At 39.6% G+C, this 13,798-nt stretch overlaps 1 protein-coding gene across 3 annotated transcripts in view; it reads right to left on the bottom strand.

Moving 5' to 3' along the window:
- Positions 1-13,798, bottom strand: part of ZMPSTE24 (zinc metallopeptidase STE24) — a 54,167-nt gene that overhangs the window by 14,616 nt on the left and 25,753 nt on the right. For all 3 annotated transcript variants that reach the window (XM_008524169.2, XM_008524168.2, XM_008524170.2), the window contains one exon: positions 949-1,053. In XM_008524169.2, coding sequence (XP_008522391.2) covers positions 949-1,053 — 105 coding nt within the window. The remainder of the gene's footprint in view (positions 1-948; positions 1,054-13,798) is intronic.

Consider the following 13,798-nt stretch of genomic DNA (forward strand, 5'->3'; position numbering starts at 1 on the left):
CAATCCATCAGAAGAGGCAATCAACTCCAGCCCTGACAAGGTGCCACAGCTCAGGAAGTAGCTCACTAGCTTGTGGCAGGCTGATTTCCCTGGACCCCTTCCTTTATGAAAGGGGCAGTGACTTTCCTTATTAGACGGAACACTTACTTAGAACTTGGATTTGGACTTATTTAATGTCTTACTCACCACCATGTAACCATAAAACATAGCTTCAAGCCCAGGAACTCATTTTTATACCTAAAGAGGTAAGTGCCTCCAGGGGTTCACAAGTCTTCCCGTGTAATCTGTTACCCAGTCCTTCCAGAAAGGTACAAAGACCACTTAAGACTCAGTTCAGGCCACATATGCTCAGAACTAGTCAACGAAATATTGCACTATTTCACCGAGAGCCTGGAAACTGGTCACTCTGTTGGTGTAGAGGTATTAAGGCCCAGAGGAGGAATGTTACAGAAATTATTCTCTTCTTTATATTTACTACATTTTCCAATTTCTTTTCAATGAATGTAGAATGACTTTTAGATGAGACAAAAAGTTTTTACAAAGGCATTCTAATGTCCAACTTATCTAGGCTCACACCTTTGGATCTTCACAGCTCCTCTGGTTGGTTAAATGACTGTGGAGGCGGTGGTGATGATGGTGACAACAATAAATATTTATAGAGTACTTACCACATTCCAAGCACCACTCCAAACTCTTCACACGTATTAACACATTTAATTCTTACATCAGTCCTATGAGGTATTATCATTCAATATGGGAATGGAGGCAAAGAGAGGTTCAGGAACTTGCCTGAAGTCACACAGGAAGTAAGTCAGGGAGGCAGGACATGAAGCCAGGTAGCCTGGCTATGGAACTGTCTTAACCTCTCTATTGCATGACCTCTCATGCCTGTCCTACTTCTAGTTTGACTACCATGCCATAAAAACAGAATTGTCACTCCAAACTTACCTGGCTAATAATGATATTTTTGACTGTGTGTCCCAACTTCCAGTGCCCCAGTTCATGGCCTAACACAGCAAGCACCTCTTCATTTTTACATCCTTGTTTCTTACTCTGAATCAAAGAACAAATTGAAAATAAATTATCAAGAATCTTCAAAGTCTACACCTTTTAACCCAGTAATATCCCTTCTTAGATTCTAACTTAAGACAACAATCAGACTTTTATGGAAAATTGTTCATTCACTTAACAAAACATTCTCTGAACCGCTCCACGTTAAACACTGCGTGAGCACTGAAGAATCAGGAACGAGACAGAGCTTCCCTGACTTCACGAAGCTTACAGTCCATTTAGATTACAAAAAAAACTGGAAAAAACATAAATCTTTATCAACAGGACAATAGTTAAAGAAATCAGGACAGAGTCATAGGACAGCCATATCATAAACCCATTAGAAATTTTCTTTTCAAAGATTATACTGTGACATGGGAAAATGGTTTATCAGGTGAAGAAAGCAGGAAACAAAACTAAAAATACATAGTATGATTCCAATTATGAAAAAATGTGACTGTATACTTAAAAATAGACAAATATAGAAAACAGACTGGAAGTATAAAAAATGTTAGTTTTTTCTATATGGTAGAATTACAGTGATGTGTAACTATCTTTTATCTTTCCTGTTTTCCAGATTATCTACAAATAAGCACATATCACTTATGATCCCTCCAAATACACCATGAATTGCCATTTTGAAAATTGACACTTCCAAGTTAAGATGGCAGAAGGAACATTCACATCTAATTTTATTCCTTCCAAAAGTCCCAATAAAGCTACAATCAAGAGATTTTTTTTAAAAGATATAAACTCACAAGGACTGGGAAAACAGGAGCAGTGACAACAGCAACACCATTTTGGAAGCAGGAAAGCAGACGCACAAATGATAATGGACTAAGCAGATCCCGGAAAGCAGAATACAAGCTGGCAGTGGAGAAAACAGAACCAGCCTGATTTACCCCACAGAGTCTTCAAAGGGCTTGGGAACTAACAGCACCAGGTACTTCTGGAACTGGGGAAATAGGGGGAGGTGGCTACAGCAAGAATGGGTGAGAGTTGTTTGAGAAATGGTTAAAGCTCCAGATTCCTTCTCTAGCTCCACACCAAATGGCAACTGCTACTCCCTCATTCCGGCAGAAGCCTGAAAGTTTATTCTCTCTGAATGGGGCAAAAAGAGAACCTTCAACTGGGGAGTCAACACATTTGAGGCCAGAGTACACCAGCAATAGACTGCGTATCTGGTTACCTACTGCTACGGTGCGCTGAATATGGAGACTCCCTCTCCCAAGCCAACCCTCTCCCTCACTGGACTCCCACAACACTCCCCTCCAGGCAGAGGATTGGAGGGTGCTCCCAGCATTCCCTGGGAACTCTGACCACTCACCAGGAAAGACCTGAACATAGTAAAATCAGATTCCCCAACAAAAAGCCCACCCAGGCCTCCCTATAGTGAAGCTCAAAGTTGACTAGCCTTATGAATAGGTTCAAAGATTCCAAGCAGGTTTTCAGTCCCATTCTCTTACTAAGGAGTAGACAAACAAGAACTGCTAGATATGTAAGATAAGCCATCGAGACGGAAGACCAGGTGCAGAAAAAAACAATATGGAAGAAATAAAAATTATATAAGGAGAAGATTTAGAGAGATAAGATATTGCATCCATGGAAAAACAGAGGATGCTGTAAAAACGGAAAATTCAGAGAAAAATAATTCTTGGAAATTAAAGCTTAATAGAAGGATTGGAAGATAATGAGGGAATCTCTCAGTACATAGAACACAGAGATAAAGAAACAGAAAAACGGGGGAAAGATAAAGTTCAGTATAAGAAATCCAACACTCAAATAATAGGAATTCTGAAAAGAGAGAACAGAAAAAAGAGAGAGGAGGAAATCATCCACAAAACAATTTCAGAAATTTTCCTAGAACCAAAGGACCTCAATTTCCAAATTAAAAGGGCCCAACGCATAGCCAGCACAATGGATGAAAACAGACCCCCACCAAGCAAGTAAAACTTCAGAACACCGAAAGCTTCCAGAAGAGCAAAATAAAGGTAACACACTCAGGAGCAGTAAGCTGAAGGGCTTCTAACGCTCCACCAGCAACGGTGCCATCAAGCAGACAACGGAACAACGCCTTCCCAACCCAATCTAGAAATCTATACCCCAGACAAAATGACAGAAAAAAGGACAGAAAAATGAAGACATTTTGATGCCACAACTCAAAAACTTTACCATGTGACCTTTCTCAGGAGGTGGTGGAGGATGTTCTCTCCACCAAAATGAAGGAGCAAAACTAAGGAACAAAAAGTCATGGAATACAGAACACAGGAGATCCAACACAGGAGAGAAGTGAAGGAAATCTCCAGGATAAGAGGGAGGGGCGATCCTGGAATGACAACTGCACAGCAGATACAGAGGGCACCCCTCTACAGGGGTGCTAGATTTGAACAGCATGACTCAAAGGACAATCTGTTGAGGGCTGACATCATCACACACCCTCTGTCACTGCACCATCTTTTTAACCTGAAGAACCTAGCAGAGGATGAATACCACCAAGAGAAGGCAGTAAATCAACATGGATTCCAACCTAAAGAAAAAGAAAAGGACTATCAAGGATGACCACAAAGAGAAGTCCAATATCAGAGCTGAACAGGAGGACTCCAGAGAAACCACTCCAAAGAAAGAGAACAGAGATCTCTCCCAGGGCGTGAGAGGGAGGAGCGGACTAAAACTGATAAGGATGATGATGCAACTAACTTGTAGAAAATTAGATTAGTTAGTGGAAGTTGTGAGAAGAATTAGCAAAATGATACCAAGAAAACTAAGCACATCAAAAAAAAGCAATTATTAAGCAAGAGGGGAAAAAGGCAAGGCATGCTCAGCAGTGAATAATAATCACATAAGTACAACACTGTCTTACAATAACATTAACGACAATGTTTTAACATTGATTAAACCAAGAAGTGGAACACGACTCTATTGGGAGAACCGGGGGAAAGGAGAGGCAGAGCAGATGTTAGGACAAGAGAGCTAAATCCTCATCTACCACAACTGAAAGCCAACAGTGTCAATAGATAAGAGCATATATATATATTATTTAGAAAAATGGAAATTGGTAAATGTTAGAAGACGCTAACAGAGTTGAAATCTGTGGGGAGAAGGGACTGGCAGGGAGTAGGAAGCATAGAGAAGGGAGGAACAGGAGACTGCTATATCTTATTACAAGCTTTTTTGTACTCTGAACTTTTAAACAACATGCTTGTGTTAACTTCAATATAGTAAAAATTAATGTTAAAATTTGTTGGAACTCTGTTTCCTAATTTTAGTGTAACCTCTCAAATCAACATTTTATATATTTATCATGTATTATAATAAACATTTTTATTCATTTATTTTTATTCAACACATATGAAGACCTGGGCCAGGAAAGATGAAAAAAATAACAGCAACAGGGGCTGGCCCCGTGGCTGAGTGGTTGAAGTTCTGTGCACTCCACTTCAGCGGGCCTGGGTTTGTGGGTTCAGATCCTGGACATGGACCTAGTCCACTTGTCAGCCATGCTGTGGAGGCATGCTGCACACAAAATAGAGGAAGACTGGAACAGATGTTAGCTCAGGGCTAATCTTCCTCAAGAAAAAAAAAAATAGGAGGATTGGCAATGGATATTAGTTCAGGGTGAATCTTCCTCACCAAACAAAACAAAACAAAACAACAACAAAAGTTGCTGACACTTATTAAACAATGACTATCCACCAGGCCCCTTGTGCTAAATATTTAACATTTATTAACTCATTTATACATCACAACCATTATACAAGATAAGTACTCTTATTATTACGACTTTACAGATGAGAAAATGTAGGCACAGAGAAGTTAATTAGTTTTCCGACGGCCACACAGCCAGTAAATGGAAAATCTGAGATTTGAAGCCAAGAAGTCTGATGCCAGAGACCTGTGTTTTGAACTTTTATACCACTAAGAATGTAAAAGTAAATTATTCAACATTCACCAATCAAATAAACGATTTTAGTTGATACATATACAATTTACATATTATTACAGTACTGTAAAATAATTAAACATAAATAAATGGTAGTCATTTTAATGATGAAATATGTTTACAAAGCCAAATAAAATTCTGTTTATAAACTTCCCAGATTCAATGTAAATAGTGCCAAGACACAATGAACAATTTAATCTTATACACACAGTCATACATGTGCACACACATTCACTGATCAACACACACCTAAACACCTGCTTTTGGCAACATTACTAACTAGATAGTCTGCAAAACTCTCAAACATCTAAAAATGCTTCATAGGTTATAACAAATATCCTTTTAAACATACAGTTTAGTTCACTAGAAAATAAGGAAAAGTGAAAGGTGAGGAGTTGAAATTTGAGATCCCTCACATAAATCCATGAAGGGCTATACTCTGAGTCAAAGAGTGAGCTAGAAAAAAATATACTGGCAAAAACAACTCAATAGTGCCAAGTCTCATCTAAGTGGAAAAAGACAAGTCTCCTATTAAAATTAAAAATCATTATCTGCATGGTCCAGAAAACCTCAAGCTGAGATATTACAGTGCTTTGAGCTGGGTAGCACTGGGACAACCGACAGCAAATGCAAATCCTCTATTGAGGATTGTAACCTAAACCCAGACCCCTTGGGATTCTTAAAGATTAAGATCAGCAACGTATTATGAGCTCACAATAAAAATTACCAAATACTTCAGAAAACAAGCCAAAGTGAGTAAGAGCAGAAATAATAAAGAGCAGCATTAGCTCCATAAGACTTTGATCATGGAATTACCAGATACATAATATTAAAAAAGCATGCTTTGGGGCCAGCCCCGTGGCTGAGTGGTTAAGTTCACACACTCTGCTTCGGCAGCCCAAGGTTTCATCAGTTCAGATCCTGGGCACGGACCTAGCACCACTCATCAGGCCACGCTGAGGCAGCGTCCCACATAGCACAACCAGAAGGCCCCACAACTAAAATATACAACTGTGTACTGGGGGGCTTTGGGGAAAAGAAGGAAAAATAAAATCTAAAAAAAAAAAAAAAAAAATTAAAGAAAAAAAAGCATGCTTTATACAAATAAGGAAACTAAAAACATGAGGAAGGAACAAGAGACTACCAGAAACGACCAGACTGAGTTGAAAAGAACGAAATAGAACTATTTTTTTCTTTTTAAGGTATAGTTTTTGTGAGGAAGATTGGTCCTTGAGCTAACCTTCTGTTGCTAATCTTCCTCTTTTTTTTTCCTCCCCAAAGCCCCTGTACATAGTTATATATCCTAGTTGCAAGTAATTCTAGCTCTTCTATATGGGATATCGCCACAGCATGTCTTAATGAGCAGAGTGTAGGTCTGTGCCCAGAATCAGAACCAGCAAACCCTGGGCCACTGAAGCAGAGCACACAAATTTAACCATTTGGCCACAGGGCCTGTCCTCCAAATGGAACACTTTTTTTTTAAGATTGGCGCCTGAGCTAACAACTGTTGTCAATCTTCTTTTTTTGTTTTTCGCTTTTTTTCCTCCCCAAATCCACCCAGTACATAGTTGTATATTTAAGTTGTGGGTCCCTCTATTTGTGACATGCAGGACAGTGCCTCAATGTGGCCTGGTGAGAGGTGCCACGTCCGCACCCAGGACCCAAACTGGCAAAACCCTGGGCCACCGAAGTGGAGTGTGTGAACTTAACCCCTCGGCCACGGGGCTGGAGCCCCCAGATAGAACTTTAAGATTAAAACACAATAGGGGCAAGCCTGGTGGGGTAATGGTTAAGTTTGTGCACTCTGCTTCAGCGATCTGGGGTTCACTGGTTCGGATCCTGGGCGCAGACCTAGCACTGCTCATCAAGCCATGCTATGGTGGCATACCACATAAAGGAGAGGGAGATTGGCAGAGGGGTTAGCTCAGTGACAATCTTCCTCAAGCAAAAAGAGCAAGATTGGCAACAGATGTTAGCCCAGGGCCAATCTTCCTCACAGAGAAAAAAGTAAAATAAAATTAAAACACAATGAACTGGGCCGGCCCCATGGCAGAGTAGTTAAGTTTGTGTGCTCTGCTTTGGCAGCCCAGGGTTTCGCTGGTTCGGATCCTGGGAGCGGACATGGCACCACTCATCGAGCCATGCTGAGGCGGCATCCCACATGCCACAATTAGGAAGACCCACAGCTAAAAATATGCAACTATGTACCGGGGGGCTTTGGGGAGAAAAAAGAAAAATAAAATGTTTAAAAAAAAATGATCTGGTTAAATAATAGATTAAATATATCTAAAGAAAGAATCAGTGAACTAGAATGTAGAGCTGAAGAAATTACAGAATGCAGCCCCAAGGGACAAATAGATAGAAAACATAAAAGAGTGGCTACCACTCGTGGGAGACAGGATGAGATGGTCTGACATTCATCTAACTGAAATTCCAAAAGATAGACTGGAGAAAATGGTCAACGATACACTCAAAGATACAATGGCCGAGAATTTTCAAAACTTCAGGAAAGACAGGAGTCCTTAGATTGAGGAATGACAATACATCCCAAGTCGGACTGAGATAAACAAGTCCATACCTGCAGAACACGAAAATCAAAGAGAAATCTTAAGAACAACCAGAGAAAACTAAAAAGGAATGACAATAAACTCAGAGCAGACTTTTTCAACAGGAACAAAGTAAGCCAGAACACAATGGAAGAGTATCTTTGAAGTGCTAAGATAAACAGCTCAATAAGATAAATAGTCAACCTTCAATTGACATCCAAGAATGAGAGCGAAATTAAAACAATAACAGAATTTTCCTAAGAAATTTCTAAAACATATACTTCTGGAAGAAGGAAAGTAATTTCTAAAAGGAAGGTGTAAGATGAATAAGGAACGGTGAGCAAAGAAACAGGTAAGCATATGGGTAAATCTAAATAATGGCTGTATGAAACAATAATAATGCTTACTTGAGGTGCAAAAATTAAACAAGATAAAACTAAAATACAAGATGAAAGAGGTAATTGGATCAAAGTGTGTAAGGTCTCTGGATTGTTCAGGAAGCAGTGAAGATATTGCACATTTTAAGATTTTAAATTATGTGAGAATGCTTAATTTTTAACAGCAATCATTCAAAGAACAGTAATACAAGACCCTCCAAACCTGAATAACAACCCAAATGGAATTTTTTTTAAAACGCTCAATCAGTTCTAAAAAAAGGCAGGAGGGTATATGTGTGTATGTTTGGTGGTGAGAGTGGGGGTATGGAAAGGGCAGGAAAAAAGGGCATAAAATAATATGGTAGGAATAATTCCAACTATATCAGCAATCATAACAGATATAAATGAAATAAGCTTGTCACAAAAAAAAAGACAGTGATGGTTAGTTTGGATTTAAAACAACCCTAACAACAAAATCTGTCTATATGCTGTGTACGAGACATCTCAGACATAAGGACAGTAAGGTTAGAAGTAAAAAGATGAATGTGCCTAATACTATTTCCTCAGAAGATACTAATTGAAAATTGTAACTCTAAAATGGTTGAAATGAGGAATTTCATCTCAATAACTTTTTTAAAAAGTAAGAAGATGACACTTAACAAATATTAACCAAAAGAAAGCTGGCGCAGCTACAGTAGGATCAGACAACACCGACCTAAGGGCAAAAAGCATCGTTAGAGAGGGTCACAAAAGAATGATAAAAGGTTCAATTCACCAGGAGAGTAGACTGATTCTAAATTTGTATGTACCAATAATACTATCACCTTAGAATAGATTAATTCAAAATTGTCAGATTTGCAAAGAAAACCTGACAAATCTATCATAATAGAGGAGGTTAACATACCTCTCTCAATAATTGAAACATCAAGCAAATAAAATATCAATAAAGATATAAAGATCTGAACAAAATAATAAACAAGCTTGATCTACTGGACACGTAAGTATCTTGCAACAAACAATTAGAGAATATACATCCTAGAAAGTGAAGACGAATGGTTTTGAAATAAACTCCAGCTACTTAAAAGGGGAAGTACAAAAAAACAGATGAAAATGGAATTGATTTTGTTTCATACAGTTAGGAAAAATGTAACCTAATGGAAACACAGGCAGCAAGATTTATTGGAATCTAGATATTCTACCACTTTTCTCCTCCTTCACCAATTTCTCATTTTTAAGGAAAATAACCACTTAAAGCGAGGCTGGGCAGACGCACGAGACGAGCAGGTAAAGAGATTTGCAAGATGGTATTTACATTTATTATCTGTTTTCCTTTTAAATATTAGAATTTAGGTCAGAGTATCTTTGGTAGAGAAAGAAAAGGATGAGAAAACTAACCTAGTTCTTTAAATGGCTAAGAGACACACGTGTCCTTGTACCTTCAGGGAATGGCTGTAAAGAAAGAGTAATGAATTAAAGCATCCATTAATAGACATCTATTCTAAGGGGGAAATTAAGAGGTGCAATGAAGATGTACTGACAAAGATATTCACTGCAAGAATATTAACAGCAGCAAAAAACTGGAAACAATCCATATTTCCAACAAGAGGAGGATGAAAAAAATAATAGTTTAGAAAGACTAGAAATATATATAGTAAGATGTTTATGGTTAGTTGGCTTATTCCTGTTTTCTAACTTTTCTATTACTTTAGTAATAAGCAAAAATATGGCTGTCTTTGTTTAATAATAATAATGATAGGGGGGCAGCCCAGTGGTGCAGCGGTTAAGTTCTCAAGTTCTGCTTCAGCGGCCTGGGGTTCGCCAGATTGGATCCTGGGTGCACACCTACGCACTGCTTGTCAGGCCACACTGAGGTGGTGTCCCACATATAAAACAGAGCAAGATGGGCATGGATGTTAGCTCAGGGCCACTCTTCACCAGCAAAAAAAGAGGAGGATTGGTGGCAGATGTTAGTTCAGGGTTAATCTTCCTCAAAAAAAAAAAAAAAATGATGATAGGGGCCAGCCTGGTGGCATAGTGGTTAAGTTGCGTGCTCTGCTTCAGAAGCCTAGGGTTCGCAGGTTTGGATCCTGGGTGTGGACCTGTGCACCAGTAGTCAAGCCCTGCCGTGGCGTCATCCCACATACAAAACAGAGGAAGATTGGCACAGATGTTAACTCAGTGACAATCTTCCTCAAGCAAAAAGAGGAAGACTGACAACCAATGTTAGTTTAGGGCCAATCTCCCTCACCAAAAATAATAATGATGATGATGATGATGATGATAACTGGTCCGACTCATTAATGGCCCAGGCACTGTATGTATTAGATATTTTGTATATAGTTCATTATCTCCACTACTATAAGGCCATTATCATTAGCCTCATTTTATATAAAGAAACACGGTCCTCAGGCTACTGTTTTCACTAGTTACCTGCTTCACAGTATGAATTATGAATTCTTTCATGAAACAACTAGTTCTCTATTTGATAGCATAGGCTCTTGTCTCTTGGTTTGAAGTCCAGGTTTAGGAAGCTATTTAGAACTGCATGGAGTCACATTCAAAGATACAGAATGAAAAGAGCTTAAACAAGGATCACTTTCCACAAAAAGGAGACTTGCTTATTTGTGGGAGATTGTCAGACAAAATTGGATTGTCTTTTCTTCTCATACTAATTTCACATAAAAGAACAGAAAATAAGTACCGCACATCTTTTACTTTTCTATAGCACTTTCCTTTCTGTAAAATTAATACAGACTCATTTGTTCCTCACAACATCAAGCTGGGTAAGATGGAAGGTATGATCTTCATTTTAGAGATAAAGAAAAGGAAGCTGAGAAATTAAAATGTCTTGCTTGAGATCATCTTGCTAATAAACAGTGGGGAAAACTCACCCCCACATTCCAGAGCTTGTGCCCTTTCTATTACACATCACCCAGGTTTTCACATAACCTTGGCATGTGCTAGGGAAATACTTGTTTTCTTCTCCAAAAGGGCAGCTTTTCTATACAGCTTTTACATAGTTTTAATTTTCCTCTTACTTAAACTGCTTTTGAGACAGGTTTTCCAACTATTATAATTGTCTCCTGAAGGGTAAAATTCCAGAGAGTTTAGTTTCCTAGACATCTTTTAAAATGTTAATAGCCAGTATGGACACATTCATCAAAATGTTAACAGTAGCTATCTCTAAGAGGAGGAGTTTCAGAAAACCTTAGTTTTCTTCTTTTTTTTTTTTTTTGAGGAAGATTAGCCCTGAGCTAACATCTGCTGCCAATCCTCCTCATTTTGCTGAGGAAGACTGGCCCTGAGCTAATATCCAAGTCCATCATCCTCTACTTTATACTTGGGATGCCTGCCACAGCATGGCTTGACAAGCAGTGCATATGTACGCACCCGGGATCCGAATCAGCGAACTCTGGGCCGCCAAAGCAGAACGTGCGAACTTAACTACTGTGTCACTGGGCTGGTCCCTTAGTATTCTTCTTTAAATTTCTGTGAAAAATGAAATGCTCCAGGGGCCGGCCTGGTGGCGCAGCAGTTAAGTGCGCACGTTCCGCTTTGGTGGCCCGGGGTTCACTGGTTCGGATCCGGGGTGCAGATGTGGCACCGCTCAGCAAGCCAAGCTGTGGCAGGTGTCCCACATATAAAGGAGAGGAAGATGGGCACGGATGTTAGCTCAGGGCCAGCCTTCCTCAGCAAAATGAGGAGGAGTGGCAGCAGATGTTAGCTCAGGGCTAATCTTCCTCAAAAAAAAAAAAAAAAAAGAAACGTTTCACTGTCTCTATATCATCCAGACTTAAAACCGTCTTTGCATCTCCCACTGCCTCGTACACAGTAGGCGTTCAGTAGGAGGTGCTGAATAAATCACAGTTTCCTCAGCTTCTGCCTCATCTGTGTACTCTCTGTGATTATTTACTTAACTTTCTTTAAATGAATTCAATTTTTAAAACTTAGCCTTATCTTAAATTACAATATTCATGAAATCGCAATATGCTAGTTTTATCTTTTTCGTAATATACATTAGCAAATATCTAGCTATTCAAATTTAAAATACTGATACACTATCTGAAATCATCTCATCAGTGGCACAGGCACTGGAAAGCAACACAGTGAGTGCTGAGTCCACTGTGACCTTCTCCTTCTCTCCCCATAGCAGTAATCAAGGACTTTAACGCAGGCCCTCATCATTCCATGTTTCTCTTGGGCATCTTGATGCAACAGACCCCTAGAAGTCTCCCTGCCTCCAATCTTTGCTTTATCCTATACGCTCTCACCAAATTTTAATCTTCCTAAAAGAAGCTTTGGCCTCTACCCAAACCAATCTAAATTTTCCAGGCCACTGGAAACAACCACTTGATGTCCTCAGAAGTATTTTATAGACTGGCTATTTTCTGGCCTACCTTTCTATCCCCATCTACAAGAATCCATTTTATCATTAGTCTCAGAATAGCCATTGTGTCATTTTTTGTCTCTATAGCTTTATTCATCCCATATCTTCAACCTGAAAAGGCCCATCCCCAAGTCAAAATTCTGCCTAGTTCAAATATCGTCTCTTTTAAGAAACCGGTCTGACCATTAGGTCTGCATTAACTTCTTGTTCGCTTGATGAATGGTATGTAGGTCTGTGCCTGGGATCAGAACCCATGAACCCTGGACTGCTGAAGTGGAGCGCACAACTTAACCACTACACCACCAGGTCAGCCCCCTGCATCAATTTCTTAATTTCTAAAAGCCACGCTATTTCAGCCACTCATGATATTTACCACACTTCACCTTAAACTATGGGCTATTTATATACATATCTAGTCTCCTCTACTTCAGGTTCTTCAGGGTAGGACTATGTCTAATGTATCTACATCATGTAACTTACACATAGATGCTAAAATATTTGTAGTTATCAACAATATAAAGCAGGCTCTTCAAGAAGCCAGCCAGGGGTCAGCCCAGTGGCATAGGGGTTAAATTAGCACACTCTGCTTTGGCAGCCCAGGGTTTGCAGGTTTGGATCCTGGGGGCGGACCTACACATCGTTCATCAAGCCATGCTGAGGTGGAGCTCCACATAGAAGGACTAGAAGGATCTACAACTAGGATATAAAACTATGTACTGGGGCTTTGGGGAGGAAAAGAAAAAGAGGAAGATTGGCAACAGATGTTAGCTCAGGGCCAATCTTTCTTTCTTTTTTTTTTTTTTTTGAGGAAGATCAGCCCTGAGCTAACTACTGCCAATCCTCCTCTTTTTGCTGAGGAAGACTGGCCCTGAGCTAACATCCGTGCTCATCTTCCTCTACTTTCTATGTGGGACGCCTACCACAGCATGGCTTGCCAAGTGGTGCCATGTCCGTACCCAGGATCTGAACTGGTGAACCCTGGGCCACCAAGAAGAACGTGCGAACTTAACCGCTGCACCACTGGGCCAGCCCCCAAGGGCCAATCTTTCTTACCAAAAAAAAAAAAAAAAAACCTTTAAAGAAATTAAAAAAAAAAAAAGCCAGCAAAATAACTCAAACTCCATTCAACACACTTCAAAGAACCACCCAATCTTTTTAAAGATTTAAGCCAAAGAGCACTGTTCTATAGATAATGAAAGGTCAGTATTTCATTACACGGCTTGAAATCAGTGGACTACCAACATCTGGGTTTGGCTATAATGCAACTGACCCCGTATGTGGATACCTCTTAAGCAGGGTGACTTGCTGAACTTGCATGATTCTCCAGTGCTGTCACTGGGTTACCCTTTCCGGACACAGTTTTCCTATTCATAAGATGACCTTAAGATCTTGTCCTAGCTTAAAATCCTATGAGTCTTGATCAGAACAAAGTGACTTTTATCCCAATATCCTAACTAGTGAGATAACCCCACTTAAAAAATAAAAACAATCAAAGGAG

Source organism: Equus przewalskii, chromosome 2, assembly GCF_037783145.1.
Source record: "Equus przewalskii isolate Varuska chromosome 2, EquPr2, whole genome shotgun sequence".
NCBI lineage: Eukaryota > Metazoa > Chordata > Mammalia > Perissodactyla > Equidae > Equus > Equus przewalskii.